The following is a 24,971-nucleotide window of genomic DNA, read 5'->3' as shown; positions in this document are numbered from 1 at the left end:
GATAGAGCATCAGCCTGCAGACTGAAGGGTCCCAGGTTCGATTCCGGACAAGAGCACATGCTTGGGTTTCTCTCATCATTGACGTTTCTATCTCTCTCTCCCTCTCGGAAATAACTAAAAAAATATTTTTAAAAAACAAAAACGTCATTTACTGCCTGGCCAACCTATGAAACAGAAGGGCATCCCCAGTGAGCAGGAGGCAGCTGATCAGCGATTCCCTCTCATCATTGATGTTTCTCTCTCTCTCTCTCTGAAATAAATTTTAAAAAAACACGTTATATACTCAGGAAGTTGCACTGAAGTGTTTTACCACTTCATGTGTGAAAAAAAAATTTTTTAACCTACAGAGGGCATGAGGAATGGGGTGGTGGTAATAATGATACTGTGTAAAGGTGAGGACAGTAATATAAAATAATTACTTGAAACAGTAAATTTATATTTATATCCCATCCCACTAAAACAGAAACTTAATTTGATGGGGAAAGAGGTCAATGCCCAAATTTTATTTTATTTTATTTTTTTTTAATATATTTTATTGATTTTTCACAGAGAGGAAGGGAGAAAGATAGAAAGTTAGAAACATCGATGAGAGAGAAACATCGATCAGCTGCCTCCTGCACACCTCCTACTGGGGATGCGCCCGCAACCAAGGTACATGCCCTTGACCGGAATCGAACCTGGGACCTTTCAGTCCGCAGGCCGACGCTCTATCCACTGAGCCAAACCGGTTACGGCGCAAATTTTATTTTTAATGTAAAGATGTGTTTTATTTCTACTGGGGAAAAGAGGAGGATAAATAGAACTGTTTTCCAATTTGCTCTCCAGTGTGTACGCACATACCCACACACATACAAAAACATATACAAATGCACACCAAAAATACCCCAAACAAAAAAACAACAACCCAAGAATCAAAAATCAAAACACCCTCAAAGTGCACCAATACTACTTATTCTGACCAAAAGAAAAGATACTAGGAGGAAGTGCAAAATCAAATGATGGAAATGCTGAACAAACAGCATTGTGAATATACAAAATATTTGTATTACTGAAGTAGTAACAGTTGATGTTTTTTGTGTCGGTAAAACTTTGGAGCCACATAGCTGATTTGTTCAGTCTAGTCCATGCCAGCTTCCAAAAACCAGAAAAGATTTTAGTTAGCTTCCTTGTTTGATGCCTCATCAAAATTTTCTACAAGATGTGGAACAACATCATCATCTTCCTCTTCAATGTCTTCTGGTTTGGGGCCTTTGCTATCCAACACTCGCCCAGGGAATTGTTCTGCTAACTTCCGAAAGCTTGTTAAGCAGTCAGCACCAAGCTGACATGATAGTTCAGGAACCTTTCCTGTGAATGGTTTGGCTTCTGCATGACCGGTAATTGTAAAGGTGTTAGCAGAAAGGGAAGCTTGGATTTGGGGATTATTGAAATAAGTAACTACCCCATCATCTCCAAGCATGCTTACCTCTTCTACACCAACTCTATTACTCAGAGCCAGTCTTTTGTCATCAGCTGTAGCTCTTCTATGGACCACCCTCTGTCTTGGAGCTGGACCTTAGATGCCCAGCCCGGGCCTGACCCAGAAGTTAAACACACCTCCATACCCTGAACCACGCTGCTTTAAACAGGAAAAAAAAACTCCACCCTAACGAACAGTAAAACCGGCATAACTACTTACACGCTAAACGCTGGTTAAAAACCAATTAAAGCTTTATTTGTACCTTAAAGAAACCACTCAGACTGCGTCCTCTCCCTCTTGCCCTCCCGAAGGAGAACAAGAACGATCATCAATGGCAAGTGGCAGTTGCAGAAGCAACACCAAGAGCCGGCTTCACGCTCAGGAGAGAACGCTGCGCCTCCTCCTCGTGGTTTCGGGTGCTCTACACGATCAGAGAAACTTCTCTAGTAACGAACTATAGAAATGATCCCTGAAAGTATAGTCTTAACTCAGCACCGCGGGCGTTTCCGCAGTGAACGAAAGCCACACATATTACACTGATGGCGAGTTTTTCTAACGTGGTACTATCTTACCCATATATATACTGCCATGTATTCTCTCAAAAATTTTTCATTCAGAAAGCTCGACAAAGCGTTTTAAATCCTAGCGTTTCCGAAAAGTTAATTACAGTTCACTGTAATTAACATGCAATTGCTAAACAGCCAATCACACGCCAGTAATTACCAACCCGCCCCGCTTCCCCCGCGGTCCCGCAGCGCCGTTCACCACGTAAACGCTGTCTACATCCGAGTGCGCGGGCGCGTCGGGGGACAAGCCTCTGTTTAGACTTCTGCGTGGAAGCGGAGACCTTTCACAAGAAAAACATAAAAGCGGAAGATAAAAGCGATGACCCAAAGCAGAACTCTGACATTTGCAAAGCACTTCCTATTTTTTTATTTTGTCCTGTGATCCAAGTGCCAGACATATAAATGTTTTCCAAATCAAGTGATCATTAGGTACACAGGAACTGTAAATTGTGTTTAAACAAGCAGGACAGTACATCTGTTTAAAGAAAAAGAAAAAGGGAAAACCCGACCCCGGCCAGTGTGACTCAGCGGTTGGACGTGGACCTATGAGCCACGAGTTCACCACTGGGGTTTCCCGCTCCATCCCCAGCTGGGGGCCTGGGAGAGGCAAGCAATCCACCCTTCTCTCTCATCACTTATGTTTCTATTTCTCCCCCTCCCTTCCTCTCTGAAACAAATAAAAAACATTCTTTTAAAAAAAGAAGAGGCCAGCGACATAATTTTAAAAAACCTTCCCTTTCTCTTTCCCCTAAGAAAGTACATCCCAACCCAAAATTAACCTTTCTTTTCTTTCACTAATAACTCCTTTAACCCACCCTACTTCCTATAAAAACTTTCTATTTTGTACCCCTCAGAGAATGGGCTGATGCCTAATTCATGAATCACTTAATAAAGCTGATTAGGTCTTTAGATATACTTGTTTGAATTTTGTGGGTTTTTTGTTGTTGCTAATTCTCAGGATATTTTCTTTTCCGTTGATGTTTAGAAGGAGGATGGGGGAGGGAGGGAGAGAGGTGGATATGAGGCATTGATTAGTTGCCTCCCGCAGGCGCCCGGCACACCTGAACCCAGGTATGGGCCCTTGACCAGGAATCAGACCTGCCCCCCTTCAGTGCTCAGGTTGACACTTTTACCACTGAGCAAATCTGGCCAGAGATGAATTTTGTTTTTAAACAAATCATTCCCCTAGTTAAAGCTTCCTAGCTCCCCAGCTCTTGGGCCAAAAATGAAACATATCTTGCCTGCTTGGTGTGGCTCAGTGGTTGAGCATCTACCCCTGAACTAGGAGATCACATGCCCAGGTTTCCCCTCTCCCTTCCTCTCTGAAATCAATAAAAACATATTAAAAATAAATAAATAGAGCCTATCTAAATAGCTTATAAAGCCCTGCATATCTGTCTCCCTACCAGACCGTCTCCCTAATCTGTATATAGGGTAGGGACTTTTCTCATTTGCTGGAGGCAATCCATCCATGTTTCGCTGTCTTTCTTCCCCAATCCCTTCAATAAAACATATCCTTGGATGATTAAAAAACAAAACAATGAGAAACAAACCAAACCTCCAGATGCAGAAAATTAACAAAGGATTGTGCCCCAAAGATATGGATATTAAATGCTAAGTAATGGTTGGAAAAAATAACACAGTGTGAGCGTCTACCTATGAACCCGGAAGTCACGGTTGGATTCACATGCCTGGGTTGAGAGCAGATGATCCCCAGTGTGGGGCTGCTAACCAATGGTTCTCTCTCATCTTTGATGTTTCTCTCTCTTTCTCTCCCTAAAATCAATAAAAGCTCATCTTAAATAAACAAGCAAACATAAATAAATAAACAAATAGACATGATAAAACCAAAGGTTACACACTTTGACTTGGTTGGAGCCTCATCCCATGCACGGGAACACAATGCTAATTTTAGAATGCCTCACCAGGGGATGGTACATACAAGAACCAACCAATGGAGTAAGTAACAAGACACTCAGGGACATTACCAACTATACTGACATTATAATGTATATATAATTGTTTTTTTTACAGAGGAAGAGAGAGGGACAGAGAGTTAGAAACATCCATCAGCTGCCTCCTGCACACTGCCCACTGGGGATGTGCCCGCAACCAAGGTACATGCCCTTGAACGGAACCTGGGACCCCTCAGTTTGCAGGCCGAGGCTCTACCCACTGAGCCAAATCGGTTAGGACAACTATACTGACATTTAAACAGGAAGAATCAGAAGCCACTCAGACTGCGTCCTCTCCCTCTTGCTCTCCATCAAGGAGAGAAGAACGATCATCAATGGCAAGTGGCAGTTGCAAAGGCAACACCAAGCGCCGGCTTCACGCTCAGGAGAGAACGCCACGCCTCCTCCTCGTGGTTTCGGGTGCTCTACACGATCAGAGAAACTTCTCTAGTAACGAACTATAGAAATGATCCCTGAAAGTATAGTCTTAATATTGAGCTCCCAGCTTCTGGTGGGTCTGTGGCAGCTACACACATTTTAGTCATGGTGACATTATTTAGGTAAATTTAACCTAACAAATTATGTGCTATTTAATATTTTATAAAAATGGAAATGGAAAAGTTTAAAACATCACTTTCACTTGTAAATTCACCAGAAACACTTCAAAACAACAATATTAACATAGGGCTTATTAGCATAGAGCTTTCTACTAGCAGCCAATCACATGTTGCAGGCGACTTACTCCCACCCAGAGCGAGATGCTATTATCCTACCCACCCCACCAGGCACCACCTGGGTCCAGGGGGTCAGGCCATCTCACTACAGGTTAAGGAAATGCTGCTCTTGCTATTGGTCAGGGTGAACTGCCTGCTACAGAAGTACACCAGCTTGGGGAGATCAGGTTTCCTTTGCCTTGAAAGAAACAGGAGGGTTACTGGATAGCTTCAGGAGAGGGGCTGGTCAACAGAAAAACCAAGACCATGCCAGGGTTAGAGGGTTAGAGCTTTCTGCTCCACACTGCCCCTCACCTCAAACCCCGCCCCCACCTTTGGCAGGGAAGAGGGACTGGAGGTTGAGTGGAATCACCAATGGCCAGTGATTTAATCAACCCTGCTTAGGCAATGCAACCTCCATAAAAGCCCCTAAGCAATGAGGCTCAGAGGGCTTCCAGACTGGTGAACACATGAAGCGCTGAGGTGGTGGTGTATCCGAATAGGACATGGAGCCTTGTATCCTCTATAACAAACCAGTAATGGTAAGTAAAATGTCTCCTTGAATTCTGTGAGTCACTCTAGCAAATTACTGAACCTGGGTAAGGTTAAGAGCAGATTAGATATGACAGAGGAAGAGTCATCAAACTGACAATAGAAGAAAATTCTTAACAGAGCTTTGAGGATTGTGGGACAATACCCAAAAGTCTGACATAAATATAAGTGGATTTCCAGAAGGTGGGGAGAGAATGGAACAGAAAGGGTGTCTGAAGAAATAATGACAGAAAGGTCCCCAAATTTGTAAAAGATTAATTTGCATATTCAAGGTAAGAAACCCACGTAGGAGAGATATAAAGAAAATCACCCCTAGACCGCCATAATCAAACCACTTAATTTCTTTAAAGTATATATGATTTTTCAAATCGAAAATTATAAAGTTATATTATGGGGTTCAAAATTCATACAAATATAACACGTATGGAATCTTTATAATAAAGGACAGGGGAAGGGGAGAACTGAGCCTGTATGGTTGAAATTTGTATTCTGTGAAGTGGTACAATATTAAGTAGACTGAAAAATTAAAGATGCATTATGATACTCACTAGAGTAACCACTAAAAATATGATACAGAGAAGGATAGCTAAAAAGCCAGGATCAATGGTTCCCTAGCATAAGACCTCTATTAAACAATATGACTGCATTGGTGGGGAACATCTCATCTGATTTAACTTCTGATTTCCCCAAGAATTCAGTTTTTAGGAATGACCCGTTTTTCCTTCCAACGCTTATCAGAAATGTGGACCCAGTTGCATCTGCCATTTCAACACAGTGCCTACCTTTCTTAAGAATCTTCTTCACTTTTAGGTAACTCCCTTCTCTAACATATTCATGAAGCTGAGCTTCCAAGGAGTCACCTTTTAAGGAACCAAGCCGCACGGGACAGGGAACTGGAAGCTGAACTGCCCGAGACATCCTGTTTCAAAAGAAAGGAACATGCTTAGTCCAACTGGATCGGAAATGCAAGCAAGCAACTTGGATTCTTTCACCATTTTTTTTAATTTTAAAAAATTTTACACACATTTCTGTAACATTTTTTCCATTTTCATTTATAATGAACAGGATTAGGGAAACGATTACTGAAATTCTACAAGATTAACCTTTATTCTCAATGTTACCGTTGAAATTAAAGAACTGAATATATTTGTTATTAATTCTCAGGACTGAAATACTAGTGACTACTAGGAAGCAAAATTAGAAGTAAACATGTTAGTGTCTGGCCGGTGTGCTCAGGGTTGAGCATCAACCTATGAAGTAGGAGATCATTGTTCAATTTCCGGTCAGGGCACTTGCCTGAGTAGCAAGCTCAATTCCCAGTAGAGAGGAGGGGGTGCAGGAGGCAGCGGATCAGTGATTCTCTCTCATCATTGATGATTCCATCTCTCCCTCTTCCTTACTCTCTCTGAAATCAATAAAAACATATACACACACACACACACACGCACACGCACACACACACATAAACGTGTTTGTTGTATCATGATAAGTAGGAGAGTATTAACTCTGAAAGGTCAGTACACAAATGCAGTCATTATGTAAATATTTAGACAGTATAACATGGTGGGTTGGGTACACAGTTCAGACTCTGAAGCTCTGTTGCTCCCTAACTATGTGCCCTTGAAAAAATTATTTAACCTTGATAGCCCTCAAGTTTTCCTCTCTAAGTGGGGATAATAATAGTCTGCGGGTTGCCAAGATGTTTACATGAGCTAATACGTGTAAAAGGGCTTAGAGCTGTGTCTGGCTGGCACCAAGTAAACTGTGTGGTTACTGGTTACTGTATATGCTATGAACCATGCTGAGAAATTTTAACTTTCTACATGTGGCATCCACACCTGACCATCATGCAATCATGTGTTTGTGCGACACCTATCATGTGTCTCAAGTGTGACAGTTGCTATGTAAGACATCTAAAAGTGGATTGCTGCCATCGCAAGGGAGAGACACAGAGGGTGTGATATGAGGTGAAGGAAAAGGAGAAGCCATGAAGGCTGACACATTTGGTAGGTCTTCACTAGCCAGGAGGCTTTAGGTTACTGTGAAGTAACTCTTATTAATTTATCCACTGGCAAAAATGTGGAAAATGCTAATATTTTGGGTGTTCTCAGAGTGTGACTGTATTTGCAGATAAGGTCTTTAAAGAGGTGATTAAGTAAAAATGAAGCTGTTAGAATGGGGTCATAATCCAACATGGCTGGTGTCCTTACAAGAAGAGGAAGAGACTTCATCTTGAGGGTCGAGTGCAAAGGAGCCACCATGTGAAAAAGGCAGAAAGGGGGCAGCCATCTGCAAGCAAAGGAGAGAATCCCCGAAGAACCCAACCTGCTGGCACCTTGATTGGACTTCCAGACTCCAGAGCTGTAAGAAAGCTAATTTCTGTAGTTTCAACCACCCCATTCTGTAGTTTTTTATGGCAGCTCTAGCAAACGAATACACTAAAAATAGCAAGTTATGTCATATGTCTTCTTCTTCTTTTTTTTTTTTAAAATATATTTTATTGATCCTCTACAGAGAGGAAGGGAGAGGGATAGAGAGTTAGAAACATCAATGAGAGAGAAACATCGATCAGCCGCCTCCTGCACACCCCCACTGGGGATGTGCCCGCAACCAAGGCACATGCCCCTGACTGGAATCGAACCTGGGACCCCTGAGTCCGCAGGCCGACGCTCCATCCACTGAGCCAAACCGGTCAGGGCTATATGTCTTCTTGAAAGGGCAGTCTACGGTAACTATCTCCTCCACTCCATTCAGCTGGGTTGCCACCGGCACTGAGGGCCTGTTAATGTGGTGTTTGTTCTTCCCCATACTCCTGACGTTGGGTTGCTGAAAGAAGTCCCCACTATCTTCTTAGAACTGGACAAACCCAACTTGTATTTTCAGGCTCTGTCATACGGGAATGTTCACCTGCATGTGACACTGCTGCTTAATCTTTTATTGCTTATTTTATTGAGATAAAACATATACAACATAAAATGTACCATATTAAACATTTTTCAGTGTTCAGTTCACTGGCATTGAGTATATAAACGCTGTTGTGCAACCATCGGCCTCCAACACTTTTTTTCATTTTCCCAAACTGGAATTCCATACCCATGAAACACTAACTCCCCATTTTCTCCTCCCAGCCCTGGGCAACAACCATTCTACTTTCTGTCTTTATAAAGTTGACTATTCCTGGTACCTCACATAAGTGGAAACATGGGAACATACAGCATTTGTCCTTTTGTGACTGGATGACTTCACTACACCCTCAAAGTTCATTCATGTTGTAGCATGTCAGAATGTCCTTTTTAAGGCTGAATAATATTCCATTACATGTGTGTATGGATACACATGCACACCCCCATATTGTTTATCTATGCCTCCACTGATGGACAGTTGTGTTGATTCCATCTTTGGCTATTGTAAATAATGCTGCTAGCTAGGAACAGGGATGTACAAATAACTCTTCAGATCCGTTTTCAGTTATTTTGTGTCTATATCCATGATGGATCATATGGAAACTGCATATTTAATTTTTTAGAGGCACTGCCATACATATTCTATGTGGTCATTCCATTTTTGTATTCCCACCAGCAGTGCACAGGAATTCCAATTTTTCCAGATCTTCACCAACACCTGGCAGTTTTCACAGGGCGTTTCAGCTACAAATACATTTCACTACTTTAGACTCAATAGTGTCCCTTCTATATAACCGTTATTCCACAACTAGAGTGAAAACTTAACTAGGGACCTGGCAAGGTAACTCGGTTGGAAATCTTCCTTTGCGACACATGCAGAAACCAACCAACTGGATCCATGTTTTCCTCTCTCAAATCAGTAAGAAAAGGTTCCTATTATAACAAAAACCTAAGAGTAGTGAGCCAAAATACCACAAGTTATACCCACGAACAAAAGAGGAGCCTTTAGAGAGCCACATAACTGTTTGCACCCAACTTACCCAAAATAAAAAAAAGCTATTCTCAAGAATACTGTATTTTTAAAAAAATATATTTTATTGATTTTTTACAGAGAGGAAGGGAGAGGGACAGAGAGCTAGAAACATCAATGAGAGAGAAACATTGACCAGCTGCCCCCTGCACACCTCCCACTGGGGATGTGCCCACAACCAAAGTACATGCCCTTGACCGGAATCGAACGTGGGACCCTTCAATCCGCAGGCCGACGCCCTATCCACTGACCCAAACCGGCTTTGGCTCTCAAGAATACTTTGAATGCAAAATTCTATCTTTACAAAACCAAGTTATCAGGGGAGAGCGCGAACGCAGTCCCCCACTACCACAAATTATGCAGTCGAGTTTCCCACATTTGGGGAAATCGCAGGGGTCAGCACATCCGGAGTGCAATGGATAAGCCTCGCCCTGGGAAAACCACCTTCGTGATCATGGTATCTCCCCTGCCAGGTAAGTATGAGTTGTCCATTTTGCCTGGCACGTCACCATCATCTTCAACACACTTTTAAGTCATGGTTAATTATGTTGAGAGTCCTCTGCCCTTCGTTTCTAAATTGCAGTGTTATGTATATGACAGAGACTAAGATACATTCTTTTGGGTACCCAGAGGAAATTTTGTCCCGTTAATACACTCGTACCAGCAGTCACCGCGCTGCTCATCTACATATCCCCGCCTCTCGTCACTTACGTCACTCTGATACTTGAAGCAGATACGTCCGCTCTATTTTGGTTGGATTCCAGTCAAGGGCACATACCTCGGTTGCAGGCTCCTCCCCGAACCCAGCCTTGGTCCGGGCTCGTGCAGGAGGCAATCCATGGATGTATTTCTCTTACATTCATGTTTTTCTGTCTTTCCCTCTCTCTCCTGCTCTCCCTAAAAATCAATGGAAAAATATCCTTGGGTGAGAATTAACAACAATAACAAAAATTAATTAATTAAAAAATGGTCCCAGCTGGATAGCTCAGTTGGTTGGAGTGAAATCCCAATGGGCCAGGGCTGTGGGTTCAATCCCTTGCTGAGATGCATACAGGGGCAGGCAATGAGTGCATGCATGGATGGAGGAGCAAGTTGATGTTTCTCTCACATATCAATGAATAAGAAAATAAAAATTATAATTAATGATTTTTAGGGTGACTTCTAGTTGTTTCCCCTATTATTTTAATACTAGGGGCCCAATGCACAAAATTCATGAAAGTGGTTCGGCCCTCGCAGCCACAACGGCTTGTCTTTGCCCCAGCAGCCCTGGCTGTGTCCGAAAGGTTGTTCGGCTGTCTGGTCTAATTAGCATATTACGCTTTTATTATTATAGATGTCAGGCATCTTAAGTGCCTTAAATTACTGGGGTGAGTAGAGGTGACATATAAATATTTTAAAATTTTTAAGAAACTACTTACCCTGATTCCTTTAATCGTTCAAAGTCTAGATTCTTTTTTTTATTTCATAGTCCATACTTAATTATAAAAAGAATTTCAAGTTAAGAATGAGAGGGAAGCCCTGGCCAGTGTGGCTCAATCGGTTGGGCATCATTCTGTGCACTAAAAGGTCGCTGGTTGGATTCCGTGTCAGAGCACATGCTCAGGTTGCGGGTTGGATCCCCAGGAAGGGGCCTGCAGGAGGCAACCAAGGCAGATGTTTCTCTCTCTCCCTTCCTCTCTTTCTAAAATCAATAAAAACATATTCAGCCGAAACCGGTTTGGCTCAGTGGATAGAGCGTCGACCTGCGGACTGAAGGGTCCCGGGTTTGATTCCGGTCAAGGGCATGTGCCTGGGTTGCGGGCACATCCCCAGGAGGAGATGTGCAGGAGGCAGCTGATCGATGTTTCTCTCTCATCGATGTTTCTAACTCTCTATCTCTCTCTCTTCCTCTCTGTAAAAAATCAATAAAATATATTTAAAAAAAAAAAAAGCAAAAAACAAAACAAAACAAAAAAACAACATATTCAAAAAAATAAAGAAAAAGAATGACAGGAAAGACTAAATTGTATAGTATTGTATGCAAAAAAGAGCAGCATATGAAATTGAATGTATACTATTGATTATAATGGTATTACTCTGATTTAAACTGTTTCTAAAAAGGCAAAGTTTGAGAAACTTAAAGGAAATATACCAAAATGCAAACTAACATAATTTTGTTAGTGTCAATAAGAACTATGGACTAATGTTTCCCCTCTCATAAATATTCTGTAACATGACTTTATTACTTATAATAAAATTAAAAAATGTAACCATAATTATATACATCTAGTGCCAAAATATGTTCACACTGTTTGACTTAGAAATTTCTTTTAATTGGCCTAAAGGAAGTAATTCTAGAGAAAGACAATGTCCTACACACAAGGGTATCAATCACAGATTTACCTATAATTGCAAAAAAAACCAAAAAACAAACTAAAATCACTCTCAAACTCTAGATATCAAAGTAACAGAGAAGTGGATTATTTACCCAAGATAATAGTAATATAAAAAACAACATGAAAGCCGAAACCGGTTTGGCTCAGTGGATAGAGCGTCAGCCTGCGGACTGAAAGGTCCCAGGTTCGATTCCGGTCAAGGGCATGTACCTGGGTTGCGGGCACATCCCCAGTAGGAGATGTGCAGGAGGCAGCTGATCGATGTTTCTCTCTCATCGATGTTTCTAACTCTCTATCTCTCTCCCTTCCTCTCTGTAAAAAATCAATAAAATATATTTAAAAAAAAAAAAAAAACAACATGAAAAATTTTTTTATAAGGTTAACAGGAAAAAAGGAGATGAAATATACGTATACGATGACTGCAATTTTGTAAAAATATGTATCCTTAAGGAAAATTACTAGAAAAAAGTACATTAAAATGATGTTACTGATTGTGAGATACAGGTTACAGATTTACAGACTTTCAATAATATCAGACTATATTTTTCTTCAGAATGAGGGGACCAAATCCGAAGGCTATTTTGCATAGTATTTAAAGTGTGAAGGTAGGGTTTAGCATCAGATAGACATAGCTTCAAACTGATTTTTACCATCTTTTAGTTGTCATTGTTTTAATTTACCCTCCAGGAATGAAGACATTATCAGTAATTATTACTGTAGTTGCTTGTGCCCCAGAATAAACCAACCAACTACAGTGACCAAGTCAAAGACCACAAATAAGCCAATATAGAATAACAACACAGCCCCTCAGCACAAGAATTATTTGAAGAGCTCCTGCACACCTACAGATCTTTCAGATCACTGCTACCCTGCCAATTCAGGTTGTATTCCAACAAACACTGCTCTTCAGGGTGTCTTCCAGCCACTAACCAGAACCAGTTAATAAGAACAGTTAACCTTTTGTTTTTTAGCCTTGTCTATTTCAGCTGTAAATCTTAAGCCATAGGAAAGAATGTCACAAAAGAAGAACTCGCTGCAGCCTAAACAGAAAATAAAGGAAAACCCCAGTAGACGTCTATCATTCACACACAAAACCAGGGGAGAGCGCGAACGCAGTCCCCCACTACCACAAATTATGCAGTCGAGTTTCCCACATTTGGGGAAATCGCAGGGGTCAGCACATCCGGAGTGCAATGGATAAGCCTCGCCCTGGGAAAACCACCTTCGTGATCATGGTATCTCCCCTGCCAGGTAAGTATGAGTTGGGCCTGTCCCCGGCACTTCCTGCTGCCGCGTACACCACTGAACGCTTCGGGTCACTCCTGCAACCACTCTAATCGGCCTTCATCTACATATAGCGACTATAAACTCATATTTTCGTACTATATCTTAGTATTGGTAACAGCGGAACATAATGCCTATCTTCCAAGGGAACACGGTTCCCAATAGCCCTCAATCTGTAATCTACATACTCCGCCTCCCGGCGTTACGTCACGCGCACCTCGAGGGGCGGGATCGGCAGCTGCGCACTATCGCGAAGGACTGGAAGATGGGTTCCTTCTCCCAGTCGCCCGATTTAAGTGGCGTCTACCAGGCTATTTTCCCGACCCAAGTCTCCCCTCTCCCAACTTTCGCTGTAGCCGGAGGTCTTCGGATCTCCCCGGGTGGAGTCCCTTGAGCAAACGGACACGAAGCCGTTGTAGTCGCGAGCCGGCTTCACAGGTCCCTGGAGACCAACTGTCCACGCCAGCCCCGTCCCGCTTCCGCCTAAGAAGGGAGGAGCAGGGCATCCAGTCGAGAATGCCGTGGCCGCCTGCTAGTGGGTGTATCGCAAAGAGCGAGTTTTGGAATCCAAGATCTGGACTGAAATTCAGAGTTCACATATTATGCTTTCTTTCTTTCCATTTCTCCCTGCTCTACCAAAAACCGAAAAATTACTGGGTTTTTCCAAAGGTCACAAGTGACTAACGATCATGAAAGTGCACATACTCTGCAAGCCCTCAGCACCATCAGCAGTGGCCTTTTCTTGGAACACCTAACTACATGCTCACCTCTGCTCTTTCCCCAGCTTCTTTCAAGGGCTTCCTTCTCCTCTCTTGCTCTAATTAGGGCAATCCTTCAAAGGCCAGTCCTTGGCTAGTGTTTTTCTCAATTGGCATGCTTCCTTCTTCAAAAATCAATCAATCAATCAATAGATAAATAAATAAATAAATATGCACCCACTTTTCTGATGCCAACTTTGGTATGAATTCAACTAGGCCTTTCTATAGCTCACTTCGAATGTTAATCACACCTTTGTCTCAGCCCCAGCAGAGATCTATAATATTCAAACAGCATGCTCCCAATCTCGGCTGCTGGTTCACTAAACGGCTTGCCATCCCTTTAATATAAACAGCCAACAGTAGACTCCAAAGGAATTTCAGACTTACTGTAACTAAACACTGCTTGGAGTGGGAATGGCAGAGCATCTTCTGGACTAGACTTTCAATAGACCATAACCAAAAGCAAGTCCAAATACCAGCGTCTGCTACAATAAACTAGTCTTTGGAAGGGTCATTGAATGAGCTGCAAACTCAGAAAGCTATTTTTTGTTGTTAATCCTTACTGGGGGATATTTTCCATTGATTTCTTTTAGAGGGAGTGAAAGAGAACAAGAGGGAGGGAGGGAAACAGGGGAGAGAAAGAAACATTGGTGTAGGAGAGACACATCGATTGGTTGCCTCCCACATGCTCCCCTACAGGGGCCAGGGATTGAACCTGCAATCCACGTACATGCCCTTGACCGGGAATTGAACCCTTGACCCTCCTTTAGTGCAAGGGCCTATGCTCAGTGGTGTTCCACTGAGGAACACCAGCCAGGGCCAGAAAGCTATTTTGTGATCTCTTCACAGTCACAGTTGTATGACCTGGAATTTTCCCATTTAAACTCCATAGTAATCACCATATTTTGCATATTCTTTCCCCTCCATTCCCATGCATTCACCACTTCCCAAAATATCTGTTTTTGGATTTTTAGAAATAGCAGCATAGCCTGGCCAGCATGGCTCAGTGGTTGAGCGTCAACCTATGAACCAGGAGGTCACAGGTTTCCCAGTCAGACACATGCCCAGGTTGCATTGTGGAGCTTGCAGGAGGCAGCCAATCAATGATTCTCTCATCATTGATGTTTCTATCTCTCACCCTCTCTCTTCTCTGAAATATATATATATATATATATATATATATATATATATAATACAGTAATACATTTTCATGACTTTAGGTTAGGAAATGGTTTCTTTTTGTAATATATTTTTATTGATTTTACAGAGAGGAAGAGAGGTATAGTCAGAAGCATCAATGAGAGAGAAACATTGATCAGCTGCCTCTTGCACGCCCCCTATTGGGGATCGAACTGCAACCAAGGTACATGCCCTTGACCTGATGAATCAAACCCGGGACACGCTTCAGTCTTCAGATCAGTGCTCTATTCACTGAGCCAAATCAGTGAACACAGGAAATGGTTTCTAATATCTGACATCAAAAACACAAGTGACGCCGAAACCGGTTTGGCTCAGTGGATAGAGCGTCGGCCTGCGGACTGAAGGGTCCCAGGTTCGATTCCGGTCAAGGGCATGTACCTGGGTTGCGGGCATATCCCCAGTGGGAGATGTGCAGGAGGCAGCTGATCGATTCTCTCTCATCGATGTTTCTAACTCTCTATCTCTCTCCCTTCCTCTCTGTAAAAAATCAATAAAATATATTTAAAAAAAAAAAAAAAACACAAGTGACAAAGAAAAACCTAGATAAAAGACTTAACCAAAATTACAAACGTTTGTTCTTCAAAGGACACTGACAACCCACAGAATGAGAGAAAATATTTGTAAGTCGTATATATATATCTAATAAGGAATTTGCATCTAGAATATATAAAGAATGATTACACCTCAATAGAATGACAACCCAATTTGATATTTAAAAATGGGCAAAAGACCTAAGTAGATTTTTCTTCAAAGAAAATATACAAATAGCCAATGAGCACATGAAAAGATGGTTAGCACCATTACTCATTAGGGAAATGTAAATCAAAACCACCACGAGATATTACTTCACACCCAGTGGGATGGCTAGAATTAAAATGACAGATAATACAAATGTTGGGAGGGTGTGAAAAAAACTGGAACCCTTATACACTACGGTAGGAATGTAAAATGGTGCAACCACTTGGAAAACAGGCAGTTTCTCAAAAAGTTAAACATGGAGTTACTCTATGACCCAGCAATTCCACTGCTAGCCACATACCCAAGAAATATGAAAACGTTTGTCCACACAAAAACTTGTACATGAGCCTTGTCCATTAGTTGGTTAGAGCATAGTCCCCATACACTAAGGTTGTGGGTTCAATCCCCAGTTAGGGCACTTATAAGAATTAACCAATGGATGGAACCGCAGATGTTCTCTCTTCCTCCTTCCCTTTTTCTCTCTTTCAAAACCAATAAAAAAAAAAAAATTAAAAAAAAAATGCAGCCTGGCCAGTGTCGCTCAGTGACTGGTCAACAGAATAATTACACCCTACTCTGCTAGACAATTTGGTATATGTGAATCAACATGCATGCAGTAACCCTTGCTCACACCAGAATACACTACTGTTGAACATAGAAAACAGGGGAAAGCAGAAACGCAGCCCCACGCTACCACAAATTATGCAGGTGAATTTTTCACATTTGAAGAAATCACAGAGGTCAGCACACCTGGAATACAATGAGTGAGCCTCACCGCGGGAAAACCACCTTCATGACCATGGTATCTCCCCTGCCAGGTAAGTATGAGTTGCTGGAGATTCCAAAACTAAACACATACAATCACACTCTTCATGCTATTCCTATACCATCACTTACAAAATAAAGACTTCTCCAAATCTCAGTAAAAGCCAGACAATAACATTTTGGATACTGTAATATTTGCAAAAATCACAAACGTATGTACAATGTGAACAAGACACTGCGCTTATTTACATAGTAAAGAGCACCTTTCAGTGTCATAACTGTCGCTCCAGACAAACCTGCCTTTGGGTTTTGTTGATGGGGTAGGCTGAGTAATAGCCCACCAGAAATATCTAAGTCCTAATCACTATTATTGCTGTACTTTGTGGCAAAAGAGATTTTGCAGATGCGATTAAAGATTTGAGAAGGAAGAGTACTTTGAATTATCCAGGTGGACTTAATGTAACCACAGGGTCCTAATAGAATGGAAGAGGGAAGCAGGCAGGCCAGACAAACAAATGTAAGGACAGGACAGAATGATAACAGCCTAGAGAAGTTGCTAAATTGCTGACTGTGAAAGTGGAGAAAGGGACAACAAACAAAGAATATATAAATGTAGTCTATTTTAAAATTTTTTATTTGAATTGAGAAATATCCATGAGAAACATAAATGTGCTGTTCCAGTTATTGATGTGTTCATAGCATATCAGGACAACACTCTAAGCAACCAATCTCATTGAGTTGTGGGTCAGGACTTAAGACTCTTGAAACAGCAGAACAGGTAAGGGGGCAAATTCTCCTCTATAAGAAAGGTAGGCCTGGGGCAGGGGGCAGTAGCGGGCTGGAGGGGGGTGAATGGGGGAAAAAAGGGGAACATATGTAATACTTTCAACAAAGAGACTGTTGAACCTCACAGGGAAGGCAGGGGAGGGTAGGTGCGAAGAGATCAAAGAACTTGTATGCATATATGCATAACCCATGGACAGACAATGGGATGATGAGAGCCTGGTGGGGGGAAAGGGAGCAGGCTGGAAGAGGTTGATGGGGGAAAAAGGAGGATCTATGTATGCAATACTTTCCACAAAGATTAAGAGAGAAAAAAAAGGAAACAAGATTTATATAAAAGGAAGGTAGCCCTGTAACTTCACTTCTGATCTCCATAACCACTTATAAAGCTGTCTTGCTTCCTTGGCAACTTTCTGCAATGATAAAACGCTTCAAAGCAAAAAGAAGAACCTCAAGATCTTTTTTTCCCAACCTTGTTGATTCAGGGGAGAGCGCGAACGCAGTCCCCCACTACCACAAATTATGCAGTCGAGTTTCCCACATTTGGGGAAATCGCAGGGGTCAGCACATCCGGAGTGCAATGGATAAGCCTCGCCCTGGGAAAACCACCTTCGTGATCATGGTATCTCCCCTGCCAGGTAAGTATGAGTTGACAGTGTTGCCTGGCACTTACTCCCCAGATTCAAATCACTTTCAAGATAGGATCACTTTTATCATGCATCCTACTGACCCTCTTAGTTCTGCAGTAGAGTTTTCAAACTATAGTTACCACCCAGCAATAATTTGTATATCTGGATACTTCAAGATCTTAGGAAATATATGTCTGTTGTAAGCATGACCAGCAGTCACTGCGCTTATTTACATATTCCACACCCCTTTTGATGATCTCACCGAGTCCTTTTCCTAGTATAGTCGGTGGTGCTGTTCAAATAAAACAAAGGTAAAGACACTCGGCAGATTTAAAGATAAACGATATGAATTTGTTCTTTCCTTCAAGGGCTTGGAGCTAATGACATCACCGTGATGCCTGGTGCAGGTTATCAAGGTGTTCTGTACTTAACTGAAAAAGCAAGTCTAAAAAGATGAAATTTGAAAGAAAAGATGAAATTTTGCAAAACTACATTTAAAAATCCAGTACAAGTATTGCTAAAAATAGGTAGTCAGTTCGAAGTTCCAAGGACATGTACAAAACATGCTCTTTCACATATGTGGCAAACGATCACCCTTACTTGAAAGACCAGTTGCACAAACACTAATTCTAATTTTAAACCGAGAAAACTAGGGAAAAGCTCACCCGACAACCCCTCCTACACTCACACATTTGAAACAGTCAAAGAGCTCCCCCCAGTGGGAGTGTGATCATGGCCCTCACAGTTGGAAATCCACCTTCATGATGAGTGTCTTCCGTCCCGAGCAAGAATAAGTGGTGTTTTGACACATCCTTAAACCTTTACGATCTCGGCACTGCAAGGGTCAACCTTTTGGTTTTTCACAGGTGCCTATGAAATCCAGAACAAGACTACCAGAGAATCCATCCTACAAGAAACTCCAGCGCCCTCTTAAAATCATAATACAACTCGAAAAGAGGATATCCTATCTTAGGCAATGGTATAGATATAGATATAGATATAGATATAGATATAGATATAGATATAGATATAGATATAGATGTAGATATAGATGTAGATATAGAGGTAGATATAGAGGTAGATATAGAGGTAGATATAGAGGTAGATATAGAGGTAGATATAGATATAGCTATAGATATAGCTATAGATATAGATATATATAAAATCAACCTTCTCAACCCTCTCCTTCCTGCATCATTGTAAATTAGAATTGGAGTTTCCAAGTTTACCTGTTCTTTGTCTCTAGAAGATTCACACCAGAATCACTCTATTTTCCAAAGATTTTTTTAAAAAATATTTTATTGATTTCAGAGAGGAAGAGAGAGATAAAAACATTAACAATGAGAATCATCGATGGGCTAATAACTCCTACATGCCCCTCACTGGGGATCAAGCCTGAAACCAGGCATGTACCCTAATCAGGAATGGAACTGTGACTAGGTCCTGGTTCTTAGGTTGATTCTCAACCACTGAGCCCCACCAGCTGGGGTCAGCTCTTATTTTTATATTCCAGGAAAGTTATTTTACTCTCACTGTTTAACAATAACAAAAAGAATAACAAAAAATCCTTGTATACCTTGTTTGAGTGGAGAATTTTAATGTTTTTTTTTCACTAATCATTGTAAATTTTTTTTTATCCTCACCCGAGGATGTGTTTATTGATTTTAGGGAGAGAGAAACATCCATCAGTTGCATCCTATATGTGCCCTGACCAGGAATCGAACCATGACCTCCTGGATCATAGGTTAAAGCTCAACCACTGTGCCACGCCAATGTGCTTGATCAAGAGTTTTTTAAAAAATATATTTTATCAATTTTATGAGAGAGAGAGAGAGAGAGACACGAAGGGAGAAGCATCGATGAATGTGAGAGCGAAACATGAATCAGCTGCCTCCTGCACACCCCAACCCAGGAGATCAAGCCCTCAACTCAGGCATGGGTCCTGATCAGGAAACGAACAAGCAACCTTCCAGTGCACCAGACTATGCCCAGCTGAGCCACACCGGCCAAGGCCAGAGTTTTTTCAAATTAAATCACATCACATATGTAAAACAACTTTTCTCTGGCACTTTACAATTGTAGGCACTTTTTATTTTTTTCTTTCTTTTTAAAAAAATCTTTATTGTTGAAAGTATTGTCTATGTCCCCCCCCCCCCCCAATCAACCCCCTCCAGCCCACCCCACCCTTACCCCAAGCCCTCACCACCCCACTGTCTGGATCCATGGGTTATGCATATATGCATACAAGGTCTTTGGTTGATTACTTCCCACCCACCCACCCTCCCCTGCCTTCCCTCTGAGATTATTTTATTTTTAAAATGTTTTTATTGATTTTTCAGAGGGAGAGAGAAAGAGAAATACTGATTTGAGAGAGAAAAAAAATCGATCAGCTGATTCCTGCACACACACCCTCCACCCCCCAAGGAGGATTGAGCCTGCAACCTGGGCAGGTGCCCTGACCAGGAATTGAACTAGGAACACTTTTGGTACACAGGGTTCCAACTGAGCCACACCTAGAGCTGTAGGCACTTTTTAATTTTCTTTTTAATTTTAATTTTTTAAAATATATTTTATTGATTTTTTTACAGAGAGGAAGGGAGAGGGATAGAGAATTAGAAACATTGATGAGAGAGAAACATCAATCAGCTGCCTCCTGCACACCCCCCTACTGGGGATGTGCCTACAACCAAGGTACATACCCTTGACCGGAATCGAACCTGGGACCCTTGAGCCCGCAGGCTGATGCTCTATCCACTGAGCCAAACCGGTTAGGGCTGTAGGCAGTTTTAAAAAAAGTCTCACAGCATTAGCACTTTGTTGAGCTAGGTTTCATTCAACTGAATACACATATTAGAACATTTTTAAATGGAGAAACTAAGATTTATTACATACCTTCTCTGTGCCAAATACTTAATATGCATTCATTTAATCTTTCCAACAACCCCATGAAATAGTAACCTTCTACTTGCAGGTAAGAAACCTGAGTAAACTTGCTGAAAGTCTCACAGTTGGTAATTTCCGGAGATGTGATAAAAACCGAATTTGTATGACTCCAAAGCTTATATCCATCATCATGCCTCTCAAACTTTTTCAACAAGTAACCCCCCTTGCAAAGAAAAATAAAACCATATACCTAGGAGGCGTTGGGAGACTACTGAAGTGTCCAGTTTAAACAGGATCTTTCTTCAAAGTCTTTATCTTAAAATGTATTTTTTATGTTTGCAGTTCACTCTACAATATATTAATACTTATTCAATAGAAAATGGTTTACCAATTAAATTACTCAACTCTTCTCTCTCTCTCTAAAAAAACCAAAAAAAAAAAACTAAAAAAAACCCCTAGCTGGTTTGGCTCAGGGGATAGAGCGTCGACCTGTGGACTGAAAGGTCCCAGGTTCGATTCCGCTCAAGGGCACATGCCCAGGTTATGGGCTAGATCCCGAGTAGGGGACATGCAGGAGGCAGCCGAACAACGATTCTCTATCATCGTTGATGTCTCTCTCTCTCTCTCCCTTCCTCTCTGAAATCAATAAAAATATATATTTTTAAAAAAAAACATATTTGAGAAAACCTGATACTACAGGAAGGAAGATGCACCTTCCGTATAAATCCTATAGTTCTGTTAGTTCCTGGAGCCTGGCCTCATAAACTTGGATCCTAGTTTGAAAGCCTGATTATACAGGCTTTTTAAAAAACTTAAGAATGATGGTACAAACAATAATTGCAGGCAACTCAAGGGTCAGAATAAGATATAAACAACACATAATTGTATAGCTACAGATAGAGTTAACTAATTTCTTAACTCTCCAATGCCAATGAAACAAAATTCTAAACACTGCCAATCCCACTGAATTTGACCAAACTAACTCAAGAACTATCCTTAACTATGTTGACACCATCCCAAGACCCCAGTTGCTTTACAAGCATAAGCACAAATCCTCCCTGTGAACAACTTTATGAAATGCCCACGGTGTGCCCTGCTGTGGGTCAGACTGGAGGTTAAGCAACGTACTGACCGGCAAACAAACCACATTTTGGTCAGTCCTGCCCGACTTCTCTGACCTACCAACTAGGGGACAAACACTTCTCGAATTCACCCCCACCCCAAGGGGGGCTCGCGATCTGCAAGTAGCTCGTGGTAGAATAAAAAGGGTACGAGGCTTTAATTTTGGCTTCAAGAAAAACGGTGCTATGAGCTACCGTGTTTTTTGGGGGTGTTTTTTTTTTTTCCAGCGGACCGGTAGCGAGCATTCGAAACGTGAAGGATTTGCTCAAGTGGCCCACATAGGTTGGCCCGAAAGAAATCATCGCTCACCTAGGCAAGGACAGACTCAGGAAGCCACGGACTTTGTCTTTTACCAGCTCTGCTCCCGAACAGGAGCTCTTGCGTACCCCAACGACTGCATCTTAGAAAGGGGAGCCCACGCCAGCCCACTCTGGGGATATTACCCGCTTACTTTTCCAGCTACTTCTTAAGCCAGCAGGACGTTATGGACTAACGGACTCGGAATTCAGCTTGCTCCGAACTGGACTCGCAGAAAGCCTTGTGGGGGTAGGGGGGGTGGACTGGACGCAGCGCGGTCTCTGGAGGAGGCGGGCTGGCCCATAATCCCTCGCGATGGCGAGGGCGGGAAAGGCAGGTGGCGGGCTAGTCCACAGTCCCTCTCGATGGCGAGGGCGGAAAAGGCAAGGGGGACGAGCGAGGGAGACAGCAAGCGAGAAAGCCTATAACGTTATAGGCTGGCACCCTATAACGGGGACCCAGATTAATCCTTATCTGTCCGTTCCATATCCCCAACCGGTAACCGCCCAGTGTGTGTGCCCGTTACTCCCACTGGGGTGATCATTCTGATGAACCACCCTGAGATTTCACCCGTGGGCACAAGTGAGGAAATGTGGTGTGTAGAGCCCACTGGGCCTGGCTCTCCATCCTGCGGTCTCCACCTATCTTTTTACTACTAGGATGTATTTAAATATATATATATATATATATATATATATATATATATATATATATATTTATTCAGATTCTTTAGAGAGGGAGAGGGGTAAAGAGTTAAAAACATGGATGAGAGAGAAACATCCATCAGCTGCCTCCTACATGACCCCCAACTGGGGACCAAACCGGCAACGAAGGTCCATGCCTTTGCCCAGAATTGAACCCGGGACCCTTCAGCCCGCAGGCCGAGGCTCTACCCACTCAGCCAAACCGATTAAGGCTGTTAGGGTGTATTTTTAATGGGGAAACCATATTGGGCTTTGACAGATCCACGACAGAAAGGTGCGTTCTTGGGGAAATTGAGTATATGCCTTCACAGAGTCGCAGAACCCCAGGCCGCGCGCAGCCAGGCCGAAGGCCCCGCCCCTTCCGCTTTACGCCTGACGTCACGCGGCGCGGCGCGGACGGGCGCGGGCGTGCGGAATTCGGCGTCTGGAATTCGGCGGGTCTGAGCGCCTATGTGCGTAGGCGTCCGGCTTTGAAATGCAGCGGGATTTAGTTAGTTTCCCCCTGTCCCCAGCGGTGCGCGTGAAAATGGTGTCTGCAGGTTTCCAAACTGCTGAGGAGCTCCTAGAGGTGAAACCCTCCGAGCTCAGCAAAGGTAACGACTCCCGACGTTAAGCTGTGGTGCACTGGCCGCGTTCTGTGCCGCTTCCATCTCTTCCCTCGCCTGCAGTCTCCGCACATTGGGCTGCCGCCTACGGCTGCGTTTACAACGTGAAAAGCCTCCTTACTTATACTTAAACCTGGTTCGGACGGTTAGAACTGTGGTCTCGGAAACATTTACTGATTGCCTTCTCTGCCAGTCCCTGCCCAGTGCTCTGAGGATTACGTCGTTTATACCCCAAAGAGCCCTCCTTTGCATGGGCCATGCCCGATATGCAGACGAAGGAACCGATGCTTGGGGAGGTTAAGTCACTTTTCGTAACGACTGGGCTAGGAAGTTGCAGAGCCAGGATTGGAGCTCATATAGGCCATTTAATTCCCGCTGTTCCCAAACCCCAGGGACAGGGATTAAATTTGAAAAATGAAGGATTCGTGATGGGACTCTAGAGATACTAAGAATGAGAAACGGGGTAGAAAGAAGACGGTGCTTCTTTTTGTAACTCCCTGAGGAAACCCTAAGCCTCACCTTCCAGAACATAGATAATGCGTCGGTGGGGACCACCGCATCCTGAGGCAAACAAAAACAAAGCTGTCTGCGTCAAACTGGCTGAGCACATGGCTCGATGGTATGCCCAGAATTATAATATCAAGATAGAACCGAGTTTTAAGTCATTGCCCTCAACAATATAAAATGAGGAGGTTTCAACTAGTCACTCAAGAATAACTAACTAACTAACTAACTAAATAAATGTAGACCCAATGTTAATTATTCGTTTTAAATCTTACACCTCGCGTGGTGTCCCCCAAAGTTTGATGGGCTCTTTTTCTTTCAGCAAGTTGGTTTTACAAAAAGGGAAGGAGAGAATATGAACGATAAAAAGCTAATGATTGCCTTGGCTGGTTTGGCTCAATGGATAGAGCATCAGCCTGTGGGCTGAAGGGTTCTGGGTTCGACTGCGGTCTAGGGCACATGCCTGGGTTGAGGGCTTGATCCCCAGGGTGGGGCATGCAGGAGGCGGCCGATCGATGATCCCCTCTCATCATTGATGTTTCTGACTCTGCCTCTCCTTTCCTCTCTGAAATCAATAAAAATGTATTTTTTTTAAAAAGCTAACAATTACTGAGCATTTTGGATGGCCTGGTTTTCTACCAAGCTTTTTACATGTATTGTCTCATACCCATTTTGTAGAAGAAAAAAAATCTGAGATGCAAAAACGTAACTTGCCCAAACACGGCGACTACATAGTGGTGCGGCCAGGCTTCACAGACCCAAGTAATTTGACTCCAGAGTCCAAGCTCTTAAATTGGATAGGATTTTCCTTGCCTTATCATTGTTGTGTTTTGTTAGCACCAAATGTATATTTTATATCCTTACCAAATCAAGCACTGATATATCAAACTCTTTTTTTTTTTTTTTAAAATATATTTTATTGATTTTTTACAGAGAGGAAGGGAGAGAGATAGAGAGTTAGAAACATCGATGAGAGAGAAACATCGATCAGCTGCCCCGGGACCCTTCAGTCCGCAGGCCGACGCTCCATCCACTGAGCCAAACCGGTTTTGGCGATATATCAAACTCTTAAGTGATGTCCTCACAATTATTTCTCCCCTCCGCTTGTTTGTTTGTTTGTTTTATAAATATGTTTTTATTGATTTT

General features: G+C 42.5%; 3 protein-coding genes and 6 non-coding genes across 14 annotated transcripts in view; 1 reads left to right on the top strand and 8 right to left on the bottom strand.

Annotated features, from left to right (window-relative positions):
* The window catches only part of TEX14 (testis expressed 14, intercellular bridge forming factor), a 69,601-nt gene extending 60,349 nt beyond the window's left edge, over positions 1–9,252 (bottom strand). The window contains exons 1-2 of the mRNA XM_036341816.1: positions 8,982–9,252; positions 6,028–6,164 (exon numbers count right to left, since the gene is read on the bottom strand). Coding sequence (XP_036197709.1) covers positions 6,028–6,163 — 136 coding nt within the window. The 5' untranslated portion in view covers position 6,164; positions 8,982–9,252. The remainder of the gene's footprint in view (positions 1–6,027; positions 6,165–8,981) is intronic.
* LOC118672250 (transcription factor BTF3 homolog 4-like) lies at positions 761–1,459 on the bottom strand. The gene has a single exon (XM_036341817.1). It carries the CDS (start codon positions 1,457–1,459, stop codon positions 1,154–1,156), a length of 306 nt encoding a protein of 101 aa, XP_036197710.1. The 3' UTR covers positions 761–1,153.
* Positions 1,731–1,944, bottom strand: LOC118672596. Its single transcript, XR_004973144.1, has one exon. It is a non-coding gene; the product is annotated as a small nucleolar RNA U3 (small nucleolar RNA).
* On the bottom strand, positions 4,256–4,469 carry LOC118672597. The gene has a single exon (XR_004973145.1). It is a non-coding gene; the product is annotated as a small nucleolar RNA U3 (small nucleolar RNA).
* Positions 9,253–9,495: 243 nt separating the features above from the next.
* LOC118672517 lies at positions 9,496–9,659 on the bottom strand. Its single transcript, XR_004973084.1, has one exon. It is a non-coding gene; the product is annotated as a U1 spliceosomal RNA (small nuclear RNA).
* Positions 9,660–12,648: 2,989 nt separating this feature from the next.
* On the bottom strand, positions 12,649–12,812 carry LOC118672505. The gene has a single exon (XR_004973075.1). It is a non-coding gene; the product is annotated as a U1 spliceosomal RNA (small nuclear RNA).
* A 3,383-nt stretch (positions 12,813–16,195) lies between these two features.
* Positions 16,196–16,359, bottom strand: LOC118672528. Its single transcript, XR_004973094.1, has one exon. It is a non-coding gene; the product is annotated as a U1 spliceosomal RNA (small nuclear RNA).
* Positions 16,360–17,563: 1,204 nt separating this feature from the next.
* LOC118672617 lies at positions 17,564–17,727 on the bottom strand. Its single transcript, XR_004973158.1, has one exon. It is a non-coding gene; the product is annotated as a U1 spliceosomal RNA (small nuclear RNA).
* Positions 17,728–23,114: 5,387 nt separating this feature from the next.
* The window catches only part of RAD51C (RAD51 paralog C), a 38,111-nt gene continuing 36,254 nt past the window's right edge, over positions 23,115–24,971 (top strand). For 2 of the 6 annotated variants that reach the window (XR_004972830.1, XR_004972831.1), the window contains exon 1: positions 23,115–23,309. Coding sequence is in view for 4 of the 6 variants with exons in the window: in XM_036340406.1 (XP_036196299.1) it covers positions 23,192–23,309 (118 nt within the window). In the remaining 2 variants the exon portion in view is untranslated. The remainder of the gene's footprint in view (positions 23,310–24,971) is intronic. The other 4 variants (XM_036340403.1, XM_036340404.1, XM_036340406.1 and 1 more) reach the window with 3 other exon arrangements.

This window comes from Myotis myotis, unplaced genomic scaffold, assembly GCF_014108235.1.
Source record: "Myotis myotis isolate mMyoMyo1 unplaced genomic scaffold, mMyoMyo1.p scaffold_m19_p_17, whole genome shotgun sequence".
Taxonomy (NCBI): domain Eukaryota; kingdom Metazoa; phylum Chordata; class Mammalia; order Chiroptera; family Vespertilionidae; genus Myotis; species Myotis myotis.
This window is presented reverse-complemented; position numbering and strand designations above follow the sequence as displayed.

Bases quoted from the DNA above. Each gene is read 5' to 3' on its own strand.
- LOC118672250 (XM_036341817.1), bottom strand. From the start codon at position 1,459: ATGCTTGGAGATGATGGGGTAGTTACTTATTTCAATAATCCCCAAATC.